Below are 20,495 nucleotides of genomic sequence, written 5' to 3'. Positions count from 1 at the left end.
GGATGAGTTTTGTTTTTCACACCATTCTCTGTAAACTCCAGAGACTTTTGTGTGTGAAAATCCCAGGGGATCAGCAATTTCAAAGATACTCAGACCACTCCGTCTGGCACCAACGATCATTCCACGGTCAAAGTCACTTCGATCACATTTCTTCCCCATTCTGATGTTTGGTCTGAACAACAACTGAACCTCTTGACCGTGTCTGCATGCTTTTATGCATTGAGTTGCTGTCACATGATTGGCTTATTATACATTTGCATTAACGAATTAGGCATGGGTGTACCTAATAAAGTGGCCACTGAGCATACGTGTGGTTTTGAAAATACAATACAGATAAAAGTAGAAACTAAAACCAAAGTAATTTGGTTTGCAACACACAGCAAGTAAAATCAATAACAAAAGCTCCATACACACCCAAAGTATTTGATATATTAAATCTGCATCGCAGTTGTAAATCTTTAATCTGGTTTCATTCTGTAATCTGATGGAAAGATATTGCATTTAGTGGTTAATTTGATAGTTGCAGCCATCACGTTTGTTTAGTGGGAGCCGTTTGTCTATTTTATTATATACCTATCGATGACAGCTTTTAAACACCACAGTACGCAGGGTGAGGCATAATTCATCGCACTTCACCTAACACCATCCATAATGCACGGTGTAGTCACAGAATCATAGAACACTACAGCACAGAAACAAGCCCTTCGGCCCATCTAGTCCATGCTGAACTATTAATCTGCCTGGTCCCATCAACCTGCACCCTGCCCATAGCCCTCTATACCCCTCCCATCCATTTTCCTATCCAAATTTCTCTTAAATGTTGAAATCTAAACTGAATCTACTCTTCTGCTGGTAGCTCATTGCTCACTCTCACTACCCTCTGACTGAAGAAGTTCCACCTTAGGTTCTGTTTAAACAGTTCTCCTTTCACCCTTAACCCATGACCTCGGTTCTAGTCTAACCTTTCCTCCATCTTGCTCCTGCCCGCCTACAGGCAGAAATTGAAGCAGGAAGCGCCCACAGTGAAAATTATCCACTGCTGGTCCAACCAATCAGACTCAATGTTACAAGTCTGCTTTGATAGCATCACCTGGGTGGTATCTTGAGCTGAGAACATCTCCGAATGCATGGAGGTGGTCACTTGGAAGTGCATTGAGACATTGTTCCCCAAAAATCGGTCCGGGTCTACCCAAACCTGAAGCCTTGCATAAATAGTTCAGTGTGTGTCGCTCTCTGGCAGACAGGGTGGATGAGGTCTGCAGTGAGAAGATGGTACTGCAACACTCTAGGTAGAGAGAAGAGAATGGAACGGCACAAAAGACATCATGGTCATCCACTGTAACCAAGGAAGACCCCAGTTTGTGATGCTTGTTTGTACCACTGGAGTCGAGAGCGGAACAGCTTTTCCACTTTAAAAACTCTCCCACACAGGTTTCCTGTCATCGTTGGGTACAACTGACAAGCACCACACTGGTAGGACAGGAATAATATACTGACCCAGGCAAGGGCTGAAGAAGGTCAAACCAGCCACATTGACCAGCTAGAGACAGGAACTTTTAAACACAAAACAACACACAGAAAATGCTGGAGGAACTCAGCAGGTCAGGCAGCATCTCTGGAAATGAATAAACAGTCGACGTTTCAGACTGAGACACTTCTTCTGCACTGAAAAAAGGGAGAAGATGCCAGAATGGGAGAGGAATAGGACAAGCTGGCAGGTGATAAGTGAGACCAGGTAGGTGGGAAAGGGAAAAGGGTGGAGGGGAAGGAACTTGATAGGAGAGGAGAGTGGGCCTTAGGAGAAGCTATGTTTGGTAGCCTATGCCCCAGTAGAGGTGACAGGCTTAAGTAAGTAAGTAAGTAACTTCAGAACAAAACCCTACATCAGGACTGTTTCCGACTGGGTCATGGGCTCTGTTATATTCCCTTTTCGTACCAGAACATCTCTGAGGAAGAGTCACTGACTAGAAACACCTGCTGGCATTTCTCCCCACGGAATCTGCTTGCCTAGCTGAGCTCTTCCAGCATTTTCTATTAGACAGAACTCTAGTTTGGCATATGCTGACATATGCCACATCAGGAGGTCGTTAATGCCTCAGTGTACTGTTGCGTCAGTCTTGGCAAGTTTACATTATTTCACTGTCTTTTTTTTTTAAGGTTTGAAATGTGTGCAGACCACAGCAAGAAGCAAGGGGGAAATTCCCCCTCCCTCCTTCACTCTTTTTCCATTCCCTGTTCTGGCTCCCCTCTCTTTTTCTCACCTGCCTAGCACCTCATTCTAGCGCCCCTCTGCCTTCCCTTTCTCCTATGGTCCACTCTCCTCTCCTATCAGACTCCTTCTTCTTCAATCTGTTACCACTTCTACCTATCACCTCCCAGATTCTTACATCATTCCCTCCCCTCTCCCACTGACCCACCTCCCTCCTCACCTGGCTTCACCTGTCACCTGCCAGCTTGTACTCATTCCCCTCACACCATCTTGTTCTGACTTCTGCCCCCTTCCTTTCCAGTCCTGATGAAGAGTGTTGACCTGAAATGTTGACTGCTCTTTCCCCTCCATAGATGCTGCCTGCTCTGCAGTTCCTCCAGAATGACGTGCGTGTTCCTCAGAGATTCTGCAGTTGCTGGAAATCTTGAGGAATGCCGGACAAAATGCTGGAGGAATTCAGTCCTTATAAAAGGATCTTGGCACAAAATATCGCCTGTTGATTTCCTTCCATCGATGCTGCCTGACCTGCTGAGTTCCTCCGGCATTTTGTGCATATTACTCTGGCTTTCCAGCATCTGCAGAATCTCTTGTTTCTGTGATCTATGCACTCTGTTCGTTAAGTCAAAGGAGCTTCTGCTTGACCCAGAACAGAAACTTACAGCCAATGGACGCTTTGCTTCCAGGCCATGCAAGTCAGCAAAGATGTTTGCACTAGCCTCTGTTCCTGCCTGTTCAACACGAGGAATGGGCTTTGATGGCCTTGCCCTTTTTGTCTGTGTCCAGGACAAAGAATCAGGCTGGAAAAGTTGTAGACACTACCCACCCTACAAACAGCCTTTTCCAAAAGCTCCCTTCTGGAAAGGGCAATAGGGTATACAAAACAAAAACTTCATACCACCTTAAAAGTTCCTTCCCTTGGGTAGCTAATCTGATCAACAATTCCAATTAGCCCCCCACTCCACCTATTACCCCCACCACTGCACTACACTGTACACACATTAAACCATTTTTTTTATAAAGCTGTTTACATTGTAAATACATGCTGGTATTTATGGTTTTATGCACATTTTTAATTAGATATACGTACTTTAACCTCTGATATTATCATTATATAATTCTGTACCCCTGCTTATCAATGTGAATATCTAATCAGCCAATCATGTGGTAGTAACTCAATGCATAAAAGCATGCAGACATGGTCAAAAGGTTCAGTTGCAGTTCAGACCAAATATCAGAGTACTGCTGAAGGGTTTTTCCATCGATGCTGCCTGGCCTGTTGAGTTCCTCCAGCATTTGTGTGTGTTGCTTGGATTTCCAGCATCTGCAGATTTTCTCTTGTTTGAGAATGGGGAAGAAATGTGATCCAAGTGAATGATTTTCCACAGGGTGGTTTGAGTATCTCAGAAACTGCTGATCTCCTGAGATTTTCCTACACGCCAAAGTTTACACAGTTTACAGAGAATGGTGCAAAAAAAAACAAGTAGTATCCAGTGAGCAGCCGTTCTGTGAATGAAGACACCTGGTCAGTGATAGGGGTCAGAGGAGAATGGCCGGACTGGTTCAGGCTGACAGGAAGGTGACAGTAACTCAAATAACCACACGTTACAACAGTGGTGTGCAGAAGAGCATCTCTGAACGTACAACATGTTGAACCTTGAAGTGGATGGGCTACAGCAGCAGAAGACCACAAATACACACTCAGTGACCACTTTATTAGGTACGGGAGGAATTGAATAAAGTGGCCTCTGAGTATAAACATACATAGCAAATAAAGTTGATTTTTGATACTTCTTACAGTAGACTCGCAGAAAACATAAAACAAATAAATGTGCACTAAGGAAGTGGGAAATGCTTCAGACTGTGAATGACATTGGAGGGTGGCAAAAGAAACTTTGTTCTGTCAGTATGGAGAGCTTGGAGCTGCCTCTCCCCCTCACACAACAGCTCCAAAGCTCTGCTGCTAATTTAAGGAAATTTAACACCAGTCCGTAATTCACACATCATTTAGTCGGTCTGTCTGTCAGGCTTCAGTTGCCCTGGTTGTTGGTCTACCTAAACCCCTCTGCCTCCTGCCTCTCTCCCTTCATCTGAGCCTCCTTCTCGCCGACCTGTGGGTCATTTACCTCCCGCTCAGTCATGGGGTCAATTCATTTGCTCGATTATTCTTCCGCTAAATTCCCTGGGGTTGTTTTCCCACACTAACTGTAAAAACACGAGTTGCTGTTGACTTAACCCCTTCACGTCAATTCTGAATGATCTCCCTCAACTCCCACACTTCTACAGAGACACAAAAAACAATCCTGTTTTTTTTTTAAAAACCAGATTTTAAAGCTCGTCCACAGTGACATGTGCAAAGGAGGAATGTCTCAGCATGTCCCTTGCTCACTGGAAGCACTGAGAGAGAAAACAACCTATGAAGACCATAAGACATAGGAGAAATATCAGGCCCGTCGAGTATGCTCGGCAATTCCCTCATGGCTGATCTATCATCCCCCTCAACCCCAATCTCCTGCCTTCTCCCCATAACCTTTGATGACCTTAGTATTCAACAACCTCTCAACCTTCGGTTGTGACTTGGCCTCCACAACTTCTGTGGCGATGAGTTCCACAGATTCACTATCCTCTGGCTAAAGAAATACCTCCTCGAAATATTTCTGAAGATTTGGCGCCCTTATTTACAAAAGATAGGATTAAATATATAGGTGCTCCGAAGATAAAATTATTGGTTATTTGAGGAAAGTAATAAATATATTTAAATAAATATATAAATAAAGCTATTATGAACTCCATGGAGCATGTGGGGATCTTCCAATATCCAGGCATTCTTTCTTTCTTTTTTCTCTTTCTACAGGGATATGTTAGGGGGGAGGGGTTAAGGGGGGGAAGGGTTGATAATTTCTTTTTCCTTCTGTAACCATTTGAAAATTCAATAAAAAAATTATATATAAAAAAAGAAATCCCTCCTTATCTCTGTTCTAAAGGAATGTCCTAGTCTGAGACTGTGCGCTCTGGCCCTAGACTCCCTCACTAGGAGACATCCTCTCCATGTGCACACTATCTAGGTCTTTCAATACGTTTCAATGCCATCTCCCATCATTCTTCAAAATCTTCAGCAAGTACAGGCCCAGAGCCATCAATCATATCTTATACGTTTACTGTTTTATTCCTGAGATCATTCTTGTGACCCTCCTCTCTTACATAGGGTCCCTAAACCTCAACCTCCAAGTACAATCTGACCAAGGCCTTATAAAGCCTCAGCATTACATCCTTGCTTTTATATTCTACTTGTCTCAAAATGAATGCTAATGTTGCCTTGCCTTCCTTATCACCGGCTCAACCCACAACTTAACCTTTAGGGAATCCTAGGATTCACAAGTCCCTTATTTATTTTATTTTATTCTTTTAGCGATATAGTGTGGAACAGACTCTTCTGGCCTACCAAGCCACACTGCCCAGCAACCCACCCAATTTAACACTAGCTAGATCACAGGACAATTCACAATGAGCAATTAACCTTCGAACCAGTAAGTCTTTGGAATGTGGGAAGAAACTGGAGCACCCAGAGGAAACCTTCGTAGTCATGGGGAGAATGTACAGGCGCTAGACAGACAGTGCTGGAATTGAGCCCCCAACTCTTAAGCCCCAGCTGTAATAGCACCACGCTAACGTAGGACTCCTTGCACCTCTGATGTCTGAATTTTCTCCCCCAGTTAGAAAAAATGGGTGCAGGCGAAAGGATCAGGGTGCAGCAAACAGGCCCACTGCCTCCCACCGTGTCAGAGACGCATGTTCAATCCTGACCCTGGGTGCTGTCTGTGTAGAGTTTGCAGGTTCTCCCTGTGACTGTAATCCATAACCTTAGGGCAATTTATGCACCGAGTCTGGCCCAGGCAATTTCTCAAGCGACAAGGACAAGTCCATGAAATTCAGGAGAGTCGTCTTTCCGCAGAGTGTGGGGAGAATGTGGAATACTAGAATCCGAATGCAGGCTTGGACATTATCAACCCAGTGGCCTGTTTCTGGGCTCTAAACACTGCCAAATTCATGTTGTACAGTTATGATCACAGTGATTGTGTGTGTGTCACACACACAATGCTGGAGTCACTCAACAGTTCAGGTAGTATCTAAAAAGGGAAATAGACAGTCAACATTTCAGGCCAAGACCCTTCAGCAGGACTGGACAGGAAGGGGGTAGAGGCCAGAATAGAAGGTGGAGAGAGGGAGAGGAATGAGTAAGGAGGGAGGAATTACTGGAAGTTGGAGGAATTGCTGTTCATGCCACCAGGTTGGAGGCGTCCCAGAAGGAATATGAGGTGTTACTCCTCCAAACGGAGTCTGGTCTCATTATGGCAACAGAGGAGGCCATGGATCGATGTGTCTGAATGGGAATGGGAAGTCGAATTGAAATGGGTAGCCACCTTTTGTAGCAGACAGAGCAATGGCTTCTGCCCCCTTCCTTTCCAGTCCTGATGAAAACGTCGACTCTTTATTCCCTCCATAGAAGCTGCCTGACCTGCTGGCTCACTCCCGCATTTTTTGTGTGTTGCTCTAGAACTGCAGCATCTGCAGAACCCTGGTGTGTTTGTGACTGCGATCAGATAATAAGTAGGTTGCCCCACGTCGGACTACGTGGGAACCGAGCTGACACTGACCTCTCATTAAAATGTGCGTCTCTGTGCTGGGGGAGCCCCTGCTTCCTCCGCTGGCTTGACGAGCTGCTTGACGACGGAATGTGAGCCTCCATGGCACCGGACGTGCGGACAGCGCTGGCTGCCTCTTGCCGAACTCTCAGCAGGTCTGTCGGGAGAAGCAAGTGTTACATTTCTTTGCCATCCCTTTCTTTCAGAGCTAACTTTTACTTTTTGTGACTTCAAAACATTAAACTAATTCAAAGGGGTCCAAAAATACAGGCCTAACTTTGAGTTTACTTTAAGCAAGGCACAGGACCCATGATGACATATGCACTTAACGTATTTCTACATAAACATAAAGAATTAATTAAATGAACAAGAATGCTTCATCAATATTTTATATATACACACACACACGATTTATTCAAATCTTACTGATATATTAAATACACAACTCTGGCCGATGGTGTGATGGCACTGACTTTGAGATGAATGGTTTCCCTGCACACTCCCATACGTGCTGGGTTGAGGGTCGAACTAGCAACTCGGCCTCAAAAAAACCCAGACACAAATGCTAAAGTAATGGCAAAGTTGCCGCTGGATGCACTGCAAGGCCTGGAAAGAAGTAACAACAACAAATAAACAACACCAATTACCTGTGCTTCCAACAAGCGCCACAGAGACACACCCAACGTGCTTGGGAAAGCACCCATCATCTACCTCCGACTCCGCCCTGCCACACTGCTCCCGGGATGTTGCAATGAATCAGAATCAAGCTTATTCTCACTGATGTATGTCGTGAAATTTGTCGTTGCGCGGCAGCAGGACGGTGCGATACATAAAAATTGCTTATACTTGTCTGCAATTTGACAGGATGCAGAATCTGCTGGTGTTGTAGCTTACCACATCATTCTCTAACGGCCCTTAAACTGAGGAGGCAGGTAGAAGTCAACCGGAGTGGGTGAGGCTGGAGTTACAGAGTAAGGACAACAGGAGCCGGCATTAAGACCATAAGATACTGGAGCAGGATTAGGTCATAGTCTGCACCACCATTTCATAATGGCTGATCCACTTTTCCTCTCAGCCCCAGTCTCTTGCCTTTGCCCTGTTTCCCTTCATGCCCTGACTAATCACAAATATATCAGCCATTGCCTTAGGTATTGCTAGTAATTTGGCCTCCACCTGTGGCAATGGATTCCACACATTCACCACTCTCTGGTTAAAGAAATTCCTCCTTATCTCCGTTCTCAAAGGATGTCTCTCTGTCCTGAGACTGCGTCCTCTGGTCTTAGACTTTCCCACCTTATGAAACGTCCTCTCCGCCTCCATTCTATCGAGACCTTTCAACATATGACAGGTTCCACTGAGGCCACCTCTCATTCTTCTGAACTCTCCAGAGAGTGATGGGCACTTGTACATAGATACTGTGAGGATCTTGCCTTGCATATTGCTCATACAGATCAAATCAGGCGGCACAAAGTAAAATATCAGAATCTGAATCTCAGAATCAGGTTTACTATCACTGACAAATGTCCTGAAATTTGTTGTTTTGCAGCAGCAGTACTGTGTAATACAGAAAATAAATTACAGTTCTGTAGAAAAGTCGTAGGCACGTATGTATAGCTAGGGTGCCTAAGACTTTTACACAGTTCATTCGTTCATTACGTTCTGTGTCGTATAACGTGGGTGATCAAGGTCTTTCCATGACCATGATTGCTCTTGGCAACTTTTTCTGCAGTAGTGGTTTACCATTGCCTTCTCCTGGGCAGTGACTGGAGTAATTTTATGTGCTTGCACAGTACTGCAGTAATTTTATGTATTGCACTATACCACTATCACAAATAAAAACAAACTTCATGACCTGTGAGTGATGATAAACCTGATTCTGATAATAGGTCTCTATTGTGGACTGAGAGTGGGCAGGGGACAGGGAGAGGGGGAATCATGTTTGGGAAAGGGGAAGGGAGAGGGGAGGGAGCGGAAGGCATCAGAGAGACATTCTGTAATGGTCAATAAACCAGTAGTTTGGAATCAAATGACCTTGCCTGGTGTCTGCACGCATGCCAATCCTGTCCCCACTCTGGCATTCCTTCTCTGCCCCCCCCCCCCCCCCGTCCCACAAATATCCTGCAGCGCTCCACCCTTGTTATCCCAACATCCTTTACTCCCAACAGATTTACAAACTTTCTTTCTGCTCCACATTGACATATACAGTATTATGAAAAAGTCTTAGCTGCCCTAGCCATATATATGTGCCTAAGACTTTTACACAGAGCTGTATAACAATAAGAAATAATATGTATCTAATAATAAGTAGAAAGTAAGCAAAAGGATAGCAAAATAGTGAGGAATTGTACAAGGGTTCGCTGACCATTCATAAATCTGATGGCAGAGGGGAAGAAGCTGTTCCTGAATCGTTGAGTGTGTGCCTTCAGGCTCCTGTACCTCCTCCCTGATGGTAGCAATGAGAAGAGGATATGTCCTGGGTGATGGGTGTCCTTAATGACGGATACTGCTTTTATCAGGCATCGCCTTTTGAAGGAGTTGATACTGGGAGGCTAGTGTCCATGATGCCTCCTGTACCTCCTCTCTGAGGGTAGTAACGAGAAGGCATGACTTGGGTCAGCCATTGACTCCCAGCAATGAAAATAAATATTCAATGATGATCAATTTGTCATTAAGGGAGCCAACCCACAAGGAGAATGGCATCGGTTTAACTTATAGAAAAAGATGTCTCCAAACTATGGGGTAAGTATTCACCTTCCCTCAGTACTCCTAAACGCACAATACATTCAGTGGACACTTTATTAGGTACCACTGCACCTGCTCGTTAATGCAGATATCCAGTCAGCCAATCATGTGGCAGCTGCTCAATGCATTAAAGCATGCAGACATTCAGTTATTGTTCAGACCAAACATCTGAATGAAAAAGAAATGTGATCCAAGAGACTATGCCTGTAGAATGATGGAGTGGTTTGAGTATCTCAGAAACTACTGATCTCATGGGGTTTGCACACACAACAGTCTCTACAGCAAGGGTTCCCAACCTTTTTTTATACGCACCATGGACCTCTACTATTAACCGAGTGGCATGTTGTCAAAGGCCTCATTCTCCTTTGTCTTTCATGCTTGTTATTTCTTCAAAGAATTCCAACAGATTTGTCAGGCAAGATTTTCTCTTGAGGAAACAATGCTGACTTCAGCCTATTTTATCATGTGTCTCCAAGTACCCTAAGACCTCATCCTTATTAAACAACGCCAACATTTTCCCAACCACTGAAGTCAGACTAACTGGCCTATAGTTTCCGTTCCTCTGCCCTTCCGTTCCGTTCTTCATGAAGAGAGGAGTAACACTTGCAATTTTCCAGTCTTCCGGAATCATTCTAGAATCTAGTGATTCTTAAAAGATCATTATTAATGCCTCCATGATCTCTTCAGCCAGCTCTTTTGTAACTCTGGAGTGTACAACCATCTGCTGCAGGTGAATTATCTACGTTCAGACCCCTCCGTTTCCCCAAGATCCTTCTCTCTAGTTACGGTAACTTCATGCACTTCATGACCCCTGACATCTGGAACTTCCACAATGCTGCTAGTGTCATCCAGCACAAAAACTGATGCAAAATACTGATACAGTTTGTCTGCTATTTCATTGTCCCCCACCCCTTTACTACCTCTCCAGCGTCATTGTCCAGCAGTCCAATATCTCCTGTCACCTCTCATTTACACATTATGTATCTGAAGAAACTTTTGGTATCCTCTTTAATATTATTGGCTAGCTTAACTTTTACATTCCAGTTTTACCTTCTTAATGTCTTTTTTTTTGCCTTTTGTTGGTTTTTAAAAGCTTCCCACTAATTTTTGCTCTGTCATATGCCCTCTCTCTGGCTTTTATGTTGTGTCATCTTTCCTTTAGAATACTTCTTCCTTTTTGGGATGTATATATCCTGTGCCTTGCAAATGTTTCCAGAAATTCCAGTCATTGCTGCTCTGCCGTCATCCCTGCCAGTGTTCTTTTCCAATCAATTCTAGCCAACTCTTCTCTCATGCCTTTGTAATCCCCCTTTACTCCACTGTAATACTGGTACACCTGACTTTAGCTTCTCCTTCTCAAATTTCAGGGTGAATTTGATCATATTATGATCACTTTCCCCCAAGGGTTCTTTTACCTTAAAGCTCTCTAATCAATTCTGGCTCATCGCACAACACCCAATCCAGAGTTGCTGATCCTCTAGTGGGCTCAGCCATGAGCTGCTCTAAAAAGCCATCTCTTAGACACTCTAGAATTTCCCCCTACTGTAATCCAGCACCAACCTGATTTTCCCAATCCACTTGCATATTGAAGTCCCCCATAACTATTGTAACATTGCCCTTTTGGCACACACCTTCTATTTCCCATTGTAATTTGTAGGCAACATCCTTACTGCTGTTTGGGGATCTATATACAACTCCCATCAGGGTCTTTTTACCCTTGCAGTTCCTTAGCTCTATCCACAATGACTCAACACCTTCTGACCCTATGTCACCTCTTTCTAAAGATTTGATTTCTCTAACTAAAACATACACACAGGAAAATACACACAATATGCCGGAGGTTCCGTGGTGGTATAGCATTTTGCACGATGCTGTTACAGCTTGAGACGTCGGAGTTTGGAGTTCAGTTCCAGTGCTGTCTGTAAGGAGTTTGTACGTTTTCCCCATGACCGTGGGAGTTCTCCCAGTGCTCCAGTTCCCTCCCACAGCCCAAAGACGTTCCAGTTAGTAGGTTAACCTGTCATTGTAAATTGTACCGTGATTAGGCTAGTATTACATAGGTGGGTGTCTGGGTGGTGTTACACATTGATCAGAAGGGACTGATGTCCGCTCTATCTCTAAAAGCTCAGCAGGTCAGGCAGCACCTGTGGAGAGCAATAAACAGTCAATGTTTTGGGCCAAGGCCAGGGTTAATCTCATGTCCAAGCCCCATGTAGAGCTTCCCAGCACTTTTAGCCTAACAACATCTACTGATGATCACCAGAGATTCTGCAGATGCTGGAAATCCAGAGTAACATACACAGACAGCTGGAGGAACTCAGCAAGTCCGGCAGATGCTCAGCCTGAAAGGTCAACTGTGTATTCCTTTCCCTGCGTGGTGTATGGAGTGTCCAGGGAGGGGTAACACTCCTATTGAAGGGGCTTGTCATGTCCAATCTGGGGCAACTCATTCAGCTTTGGTCCCCACCGGACACTCAGCTCTCACTTATGGCTCCAAGTAGTTTGCATGAGACAGCAGCCACACCCTGGTAGATAAACCAGGTGACCTAAGCCTGTGGGTTTCATAGGAACATGCAAAGTCAGCTCTGGCGGACTGAGCGGATGAGATCTACAGTGAGATCAGGAAGGTGGTTCTACAACACTCCATAAAGAGTGAAATGCATGACGAGGCACAGAAGACGTCGTGGTCATCCACTGTAACCAAGGAAGACCCCAGTTTGTGACAGCTACTTGTGCCACTGGTCTTCCAAGGCCAAGGGACTGGAAATGCCCACAACAGCCCTTTCATTTTAAAAACTCTCCAACACATATTTTGTCATTGTCAGAGACGACGGACAACCATCATAGATCCTGCCTGAACATCTACTGATCAGTGTGAGTGGGAACTTCTGCAGACCCACATTAAAGGACTTATCTTTTTCCCTTTGACAGTGTGAGATGTATGCAGCTTAAAACCCAGCAAGCCATCCCTCCCTCCTTTCCAACCTCTCCTTCGGCACCATGGTCTCACAGACCTCTATCACAGCAAATCATAAACACAAGAGATCCAGAGAAACACACACAAAATGCCAGTCAGGCAGCACCCTACCGAGAGGAATAAAGAGTTTGTGTTTGAGGCCAAGACGCTTCATCAAAGTTCAAAGTGCATTTATTATCAAAGTTACCATATACAACCCCGAGATTCATTTTCTTGTGGGCATTCACAGTAAATACAAAGCCACACAATAGAATCAATGCAAAACTGCAGGATGATCTAACAACCAATGTGCAAAAGACAGCAACAGTGCAAATATAATCGAATTTTTAAAAATTATTAAATAATAATAGATAATAATAAGCAATAAATATTGAGAATGATGAAAGGTCCTTGAAAGTGAGTCTGCTGTTTGGGAGAACAATTCAGAGCCCAGGTGAGTGAAGCTATCCACGCTGCTTCACCAACCTGATGGTTGTAGGGTAATGATTATTCCTGAACCCCCTGGGGTGGGTTCTGAGGCTCCTGTGCCTCTTTTCTGAAAGCAGAAGTGAAAAGAGTGCACGGTCTGTTACCCTAAACACGCTGTTGGCCTGTTGCACACGCAAAATTCTGGAGGGACACAGCAGGTCAAGCCGTGGAAATGAATAAACAGTCGATGTTTCGGGACGAGGCCCTTCTATCAGGACTGTTACACTAAATGTTCTTTCAGACCAGGACTGAGGGCAGGCAGCGCCACTCCCAGGCTCGACAGTGCAGTCACGGGTCAGGGACGGATCCCGACTGGGGGGGTGGATGTGTTGGATCCCACCTGCCACAGACTTTCACTCCCACCCTGAGTTCCCTGTTGGCAGCCAGCAACCACAGACACAGTTCGGGGGGGGGGGGGGGTGGAATCGGAAAAACCTCACCGTGGCAGCTGTGGTTAAGAGAGCGAGCAGAATTCTTTAATAGCCACAAGAAATTCTGCAGATGCTGGAATTCTTTATTGTACAATTCTTAATCACCAGATATTCTCAAGGGTGGCTTTTTTTGGGGGAGGAGAGCTGGGAAGAAGATATTCTTTGTGTGTGTGTGTGTGTGTGTGTGTGTGTGTGTGTGTGTGTGTGTGTGTGTGTGTGTGTGTGTGTGTGTGTGTGTGTGTGTGTGTGTGTGTGTGTGTGTGTGTGTGTGTGTGTGTGTGTGTGTGTCTGTCTGTCTGTCTGTCTCTGGATCTCCAACATCTGCAGAATCTATCGTTAACATCCACCATTAAGGACCCTGTCACCCACAACATGCCTTCGTTTTACTGCGACCATCAGGCGGTGGTACACATTAAATGTTTCTTCCTCTCCACTATCAGGTTTCTGAAAGCACAATGCCTCACTATATTTTTGCACTACTTATTTAATTTAATATATACATTTTTTATTGTAATTCATAGTTCCATGTATTTTTGCGCTACTCATTTATATATAACTACAAATTATAAGATATATTTACCTTCTTATAATTTACAGTTTTTTTTATTATGTATTGCACTGCACTGCTCGGCAAAACAACAAATTTCACGGCATATGCCAGTGATATCAAACCTTATTTTGATTTTTGTATTTTTAAAAGTCAAGACTGACAATTGCATCCAGTGTGATTCCCGCCCTCGACCCTCTCTCTGCCGTGGGCGGCAGTCTGCCGGTTAAATATATTCCCCGTTAATCCGCAAGCGCCACCTCGGTGAGTCATCTGCACCGCCTGAAGCGACAACTCACTTTGAGCCTCGCAGTCAAAAGGGCAGCCGCGGCGAGGTCCCCATCCCCATCCCCACGGGGTGAGCAGCGGAGGGGAGAGATGCCTCTCTTAAAGCGGCCACGCTCCCCGCTTTCACCCCCTCCCCGCTCGGCCCCGGCACCACCTGAACGCAGTCAGGACTCCGCCCTGTCACACTGAACGCAAAGACCCAGAACTTGGGGCTCGATGTCGGAGGGAGACGGACTTCTACAAAAGGGTGACATTCTCCCCCCCCCCCCCCACTCTACCAATACTGTCCCGAGTCACCCAGAGGGAGCTGGAAGTCCCCGGGGTATGAAAATGAATTTCAGGGTAGTACATGGTGACATATCTGTACTTTGATAAAAAATGTATAATTGATAATAGTGAAATAGTAAATTACTTCGTTCTCCTTTACATTTGTGTACTGGAAATGGCATTAAACAATCTTGAAATTTACTTTGAACTTTGGATCCGACACGACCGAGGAAACAGCGCGCGCGCACACACGAACACACACACACACACAATCCACAGGTAGTGGATCAGTTGAACAACAGGGGTCTCCGCAACTTCGCAAGATCCAAACACGCAACTCCTCCACACGAGGAGCTGGGAGACCGGGTGCCGGAGAGAGGGGCCACGGTGGACAGGTGTCCATCGTCCACTGACTGCAGGCGCACACCCCTTTTAACAGCCGACAAGCCAGCCGTCTGCGAAATCCTGTCAGCGGCCCCAGTCACCGAGTACTTACCTTGTCTTGGCAGACTAGGAAGCGGTGCAGATGTAAATGGTTACATCACACACGCAGAAGGGGATGAAGCCCTGTGTGGGTTGCTGATCACATGCCTTTAAAGAGAAACCTACAGGGGTTTGGGGCTTGACATGGAAAAAGAAATCGTACTTTCCACCCAGTGACTAATATGCTACCAATCAACATTATGTTGAAGAAACCATTGTTGTCACGGAGAAAGTAAACCACGACCAACCCCCCTCCTTAAGAGCCTGGCTAACTCGGGCTTCCTAAACAGACCATGTCACATCTGCTTCCAGACAGTTATAAAAATGATTTCACTTCTGAATAAAAGTTTTGCCAGTGTGGTGTACTCCTCCCCCCTGCTCCAATGAGACTGAAATTATTTTATTTTTATTTTTATTCTGAGCCATTAAGAAATAAATGCACAGAAAACCAAGAGTTTAGAAAGTAACTATCAAGGGAGAACCAGGGTGTCAGTTTCCAAATCAGAGTCAGGATTATTATCAAACTATGAGGGGTATAGATAAGGTAAATGCAAGCAGGCTTTTTCCACTGAGGTTGGGCGAGAGAACTGGAGGTCATGGGTTAAGGGTGAAAGGTGAAATATTTAAGGGGAACTTCACTCAGATGGTGGTACAAATGTGGAAGGAGCTGTCAGCAGAAGTGGTGGGTGCGGGTTTGATTGCAACATTTAAGAGAAGTTTGGATAAGTACATGGATGGGAGGGGTATGGTGCAGGCAAATGGGAAGAGATGGGCCAAAGGGCCTGCCTCTGTGCTGATTACACTGTGCTCACTGCAGTTATATTCTTGGAACCTTGCCGAGGCCCTGAAGCCATGTGACATGTAAATTTAGTTTGTGAGAGAGAGAGAGAGAAAAATAACTGTCCAACAGGCAGTAACAGCATTGGGAAGGTTTGCATGGGTGAGAGTGTGTGAGATGGTATAGAATGTGTGAGTGCATTCCCACAGTGCAAATCTGTGTGTGAGTATGAACGTAGTGTGGCCGAGCAACGGTAAGCACGAGATTCTGCAGAGGCTGGAAATCCAGAGCAACACATGCAATGTGCCAGAGGAACTCAGCAGGTCAGGCAGTATCTATGGAGAGGAATAAACACTCCACTTTTCAGGCCCAAAACGTAGATTGTTTCCTCTTCTCCATAGACGTTGCCTGACCTGCCAAGTTCCTCCAGCATTTTGTGTGTGTGCGTGTTGCTCTGGAGATTCTGCAAATGCAGAATATCTTGTGTTAGAGATAGAAATTAACTTTATTAATCACATGTACATCAAAACAAAGTTCCGAGTAAATACATGTCATAATATACAACCCCGAGTTTTGTTTTCTTGCGGGCATCCTCAGTAAATTCAAGAAACACAATAGAAAATGAAAGACCACACCCAAAAGGGTAGACAAACAACCAGAGTGCAAAAGACAACAAACTGCAAATATAAAATAAGAAATAATAATAAAAAATAGGCAATAAATATCAAAAACGTGAGATGAAGAGCCCTTGAGAGTGAGTCCATAGATGTGGGAAGAGTTCAGTGAGGGGTCAAGTGAAGTTGAGTGAAGTTATCCCCTCTGGTTCAAGTCAGATCAATAAGGTTTGTGCTGGGCAAGTGTTGCCATGCTTCCAGTGCCAACATAGCAGTGCACACAAGTGTGAGCAAGCACACCAGTATAAGTGTGAGTGTGCATGAGCATGTAAACTCACAAGCACAAGTGAGCAAGCCAGTTGTGCTAACGTGTACCAGGAGAGTGAAAGGATTTTAAGGGAGAGAATGAATATGCTTACGTGTGTCTATAAGACCATGCATACATGTGAGTTCAAGCGTGTGTGTGTCTGCACCTGCACACTTTTGTTCTCAATTCCAAATGCAGAATCTTCGATTCCCTTACACAGAGGGTAGTGGATGCTCGGAAAGTGCTTCCTATGGTGGTGGTAGAGGCAGAAACATTAGGAACTTTTAAGAGACTTTTAGATAGGAACATAAATGTGAGGAAAATGGAAGGATATAGACATTGTGCATGCAGAAGAGATTAGTTTGGTTAGCCATCACTGGCTGCATCATGACCTGGTATGGAAACACCAATTCCTTTGAACGGAAAATCCTACAAAAGATAGTGGATTCGGTCCAGTACATCCTGGCTGAAGCGCCCCCAGCCACTGAGTGCGTCTGCATGAAATGCTGCTGTAGGAAAGCAGCATCCATCATCAGAGATTCCCATCACCCAGGCCATGCTCTTTTCTCACTGCTGCCATCAGGTAGAAGGTACAGGAGTCTCAGGACTTGCACCACAACGTTCAAGAACAGTTACCACCCCTCAACCATCAGGCTCTCGAACAAAAGGGGATAACTACGCTCACTTGCCCTTCCATTGAGGTGTTCCCACTGTCAATGGCCTCACTTTAAGGATTCTGTATCTTGTTATTTCAATAGACAATAGACAGTAGGTGCAGGAGTAGGCCATTCGGCCCTTCTAGCCAGCACCACCATTCACTGTGATCATGGCTGATCATACACAATCAGTACCCCGTTCCTGCCCTCTCCCCATATCCCTTCACCCCGCTATCTATAAGAGCTCTATCTTAACTCTCTCTTGAATGCATCCAGAGACTTGGCCTCCACTGCCTTCTGGGGCAGAGCATTCCACATATCCACCACTCTCTGGGTGAAAAAGTTTTTCCACATCTCTGTTCTAAATGGCCTACCCCTTATTCTTAAACTGTGGCCTCTAGTTCTGGACTCACCCTTCAGCAGGAACATGCTTCCTGCCTCCAGCGTGGCCAATCCCTTAATAATCTTATATGTTTCAATCAGATCCCCTCTCATTCTTCTAAATTCCAGTGTATATAGTGTATATCATTCTCTCCTATTTATTTATATTTGCATTTGCAGAGTTTGGTGCCCTCTGCACTCTAGCTAATTATTCACTGATCCTACTATAGTTACTATTCTACAGATTTGCTGAGTACGCCCACAAGAAAATGAATCTCAGGGCAGTATATGGTGATATATATGTACTTAGATCATAAAATTGACTTTGAACTTTGATTACTAATTTATTTGATTCAGCATAATGTTGTGGGCTGAAGGGCCTGTTCCTGTGTTGTACTGTTCTATGTTAATGCCTGTGCATTAGTGCACTACTGACAAAACAGGGCAAAAATTAAAATGTTTCATTATATACTTCAGTCAATTAATTATCTAGGATGCCAGGGTTTTCTTTTTGGCGTTGCCATGGTATTTATAATTGAAGAGCCTGGCTTGCTGCCAATTACAAGTGGTTGCATCGATCTTTTCCTATGCAAACCCCCGACGAGCCTGTCAGGAATGCAAAACAAAAATCATGCCGTTTGGTGACATGTGGGCATCACATTGATTGACACGTCGACTTTACTGTTGACAGCTCCTGGAACAGGAAAAGCTTAAAAAAACTGCGATACATAAATTTTGATAAATCCTACCATGATTTGAAAATAATTGGCACCTTGGACATTATTGCGCCTTTCACTAAATCTACAACATGCTCCGTGTCTTCAGGGTTTCGTCAAGACTCCACGAATATAACTGCAGCAATGCTGTATAATCCTCTCCTAGCTTTTACACAGAATGCTGTCGCAGGAAAGCAGCATCCATCAAGGACCTCCAGGCCATGCTCTCTTCTTGCTGCTGCCATCCGGGAGGAGGTACAGGAGCCTCAGGACCCACACCACCATACATGGCAACCATCAGGCTCTTGAACCAGAAGGGATAATTGCACTCAACACCACTCATCCCTTCACGGAACTGATTCCGCAACCAATGGACTCACTTTCAATGACTCTTCATCTCATGCTCTTGATATTGTTTTTAATCGAGATACAGTACAGAACAGGCCCTTCCAGCCCTTTGAGCCATGCCACCCAACAATCCCCTGATTCAAGCCTAACCTAATCACAGGACTATTTACAATGAATAATTAACCTAGCAACCAGTACCTCTTGAACTATGGGAGGAAACTGGACACAGGGAGAGCGTACAAATTTCTTACAGGCAGCAGCAGGAATTGAACCTGGGTCACCTGCACTGTAAAATGTTGTAGTGGCCACTACACTTTATTATTATTACTATTGTTTCTTTGTAGTTACTGTGAATGCCTGCAAGTAAATGAATCTCAATGTTGTATATGGTGACATACATGTACTTTGATAATAAATTTATTTAGAACTTTGAACTATTTGTAAAGCTCTTGACTGTGCAGGTAAACTGTGCCTCTCCACCACTCCTTCCACCAACACGTAGGTCAGTGCTTTGTTGTCAGTGGTGGACTCCAGACAACATTGACCTTCCCATCTTGCAGAGACATCAAAATTCCACCAAGTGTTTAAAAACATGTACAAGATTATAAGAGGCACAGTCAAGGACTTTTCCCCAAGGCAGAGATGGCTAATACGAGGTGATATAATTTTAAGGTGATTGTAGGAAAGTATAGGAGGATGTCAAAGTACTTTGAGAGTTTGGTCATGAGTCAACTCCTGACTAAGCAAGCACCTAGACCAGTGGTTCCCAACCTTTTCTATGCCCCACACCCCTAGGAAATGTTTGATTAATGTTCACACCCCCTACAAAAGTAATATCACATTTGAAGGTGAAAAAGTCTAATTTCTAATTATTGAACCACATACAATACTGTGGGTGAACAAATTGAACTTAAAAAAAAAAGCTTTTAACTCGGTGCATAAAATGCAAATATAAATTGAGCAATTAGATTCTAATTTATTCAGAAAAAATTGTAAACAGTAAATTGATGAGACTCCTCAACTCTGAGGTGTAACTTCCCAGCTAACACTGATGAAACTTCTCAACTCTGACTCGGGCAGCAGGAAACTGGAGTGAGTTTACATCTCTCGAATCGGGCAGCGGGAGACTGGAGTGGGCTTGGGACAAACGTTACTACCACTTCTCAAGGCAGATGGCTAAGTGATGATTCGTGACTTGTCACTCAAGCACACAAGCTACTCTTTGTCGCACCCCCTGAAATTCCATCTTGCACCCCCTGGGGGTGCAGGCACCCCAGGTTGGGAACCCCTGACCTAGACCCACCACAGTAGGTCTACAGCAGATGCAATCTTACTGGCTGTCCAACTCAGCCTTGGACCACCTGGACAATAACAATACTTACATCAGTTGCAGTTTATTGACTGTAGCTCAACACAACACAACATACCTTCAGTTCTAAACAATAAGCATCTAAACCTGGGCCTCTATACCTCCCTCTGCAACTGGATCCTTGACTTTCTCACTGGGAGATCACAGTCTCTGCAGATTAGAAATAACATGTCCTCCTTGTTGAAAATCAACACTAGCACATCTCAAGCATGCGTGCTTAGCCCAATGGTCTACTCTCTCTACACCCATGATCGTGTGGCTAGCCATCTACACA

At 44.6% G+C, this 20,495-nt stretch overlaps 1 protein-coding gene across 18 annotated transcripts in view; it reads right to left on the bottom strand.

Moving 5' to 3' along the window:
* The window catches only part of samd11 (sterile alpha motif domain containing 11), a 337,921-nt gene that overhangs the window by 74,588 nt on the left and 242,838 nt on the right, over window positions 1-20,495 (bottom strand). For all 18 annotated transcript variants that reach the window (XM_073032287.1, XM_073032288.1, XM_073032289.1 and 15 more), the window contains one exon: window positions 6,862-7,006. In XM_073032287.1, the coding sequence (XP_072888388.1) occupies window positions 6,862-7,006 (145 nt within the window). The remainder of the gene's footprint in view (window positions 1-6,861; window positions 7,007-20,495) is intronic.

This window comes from Hemitrygon akajei, chromosome 29, assembly GCF_048418815.1.
Source record: "Hemitrygon akajei chromosome 29, sHemAka1.3, whole genome shotgun sequence".
NCBI lineage: Eukaryota > Metazoa > Chordata > Chondrichthyes > Myliobatiformes > Dasyatidae > Hemitrygon > Hemitrygon akajei.
This window is presented reverse-complemented; position numbering and strand designations above follow the sequence as displayed.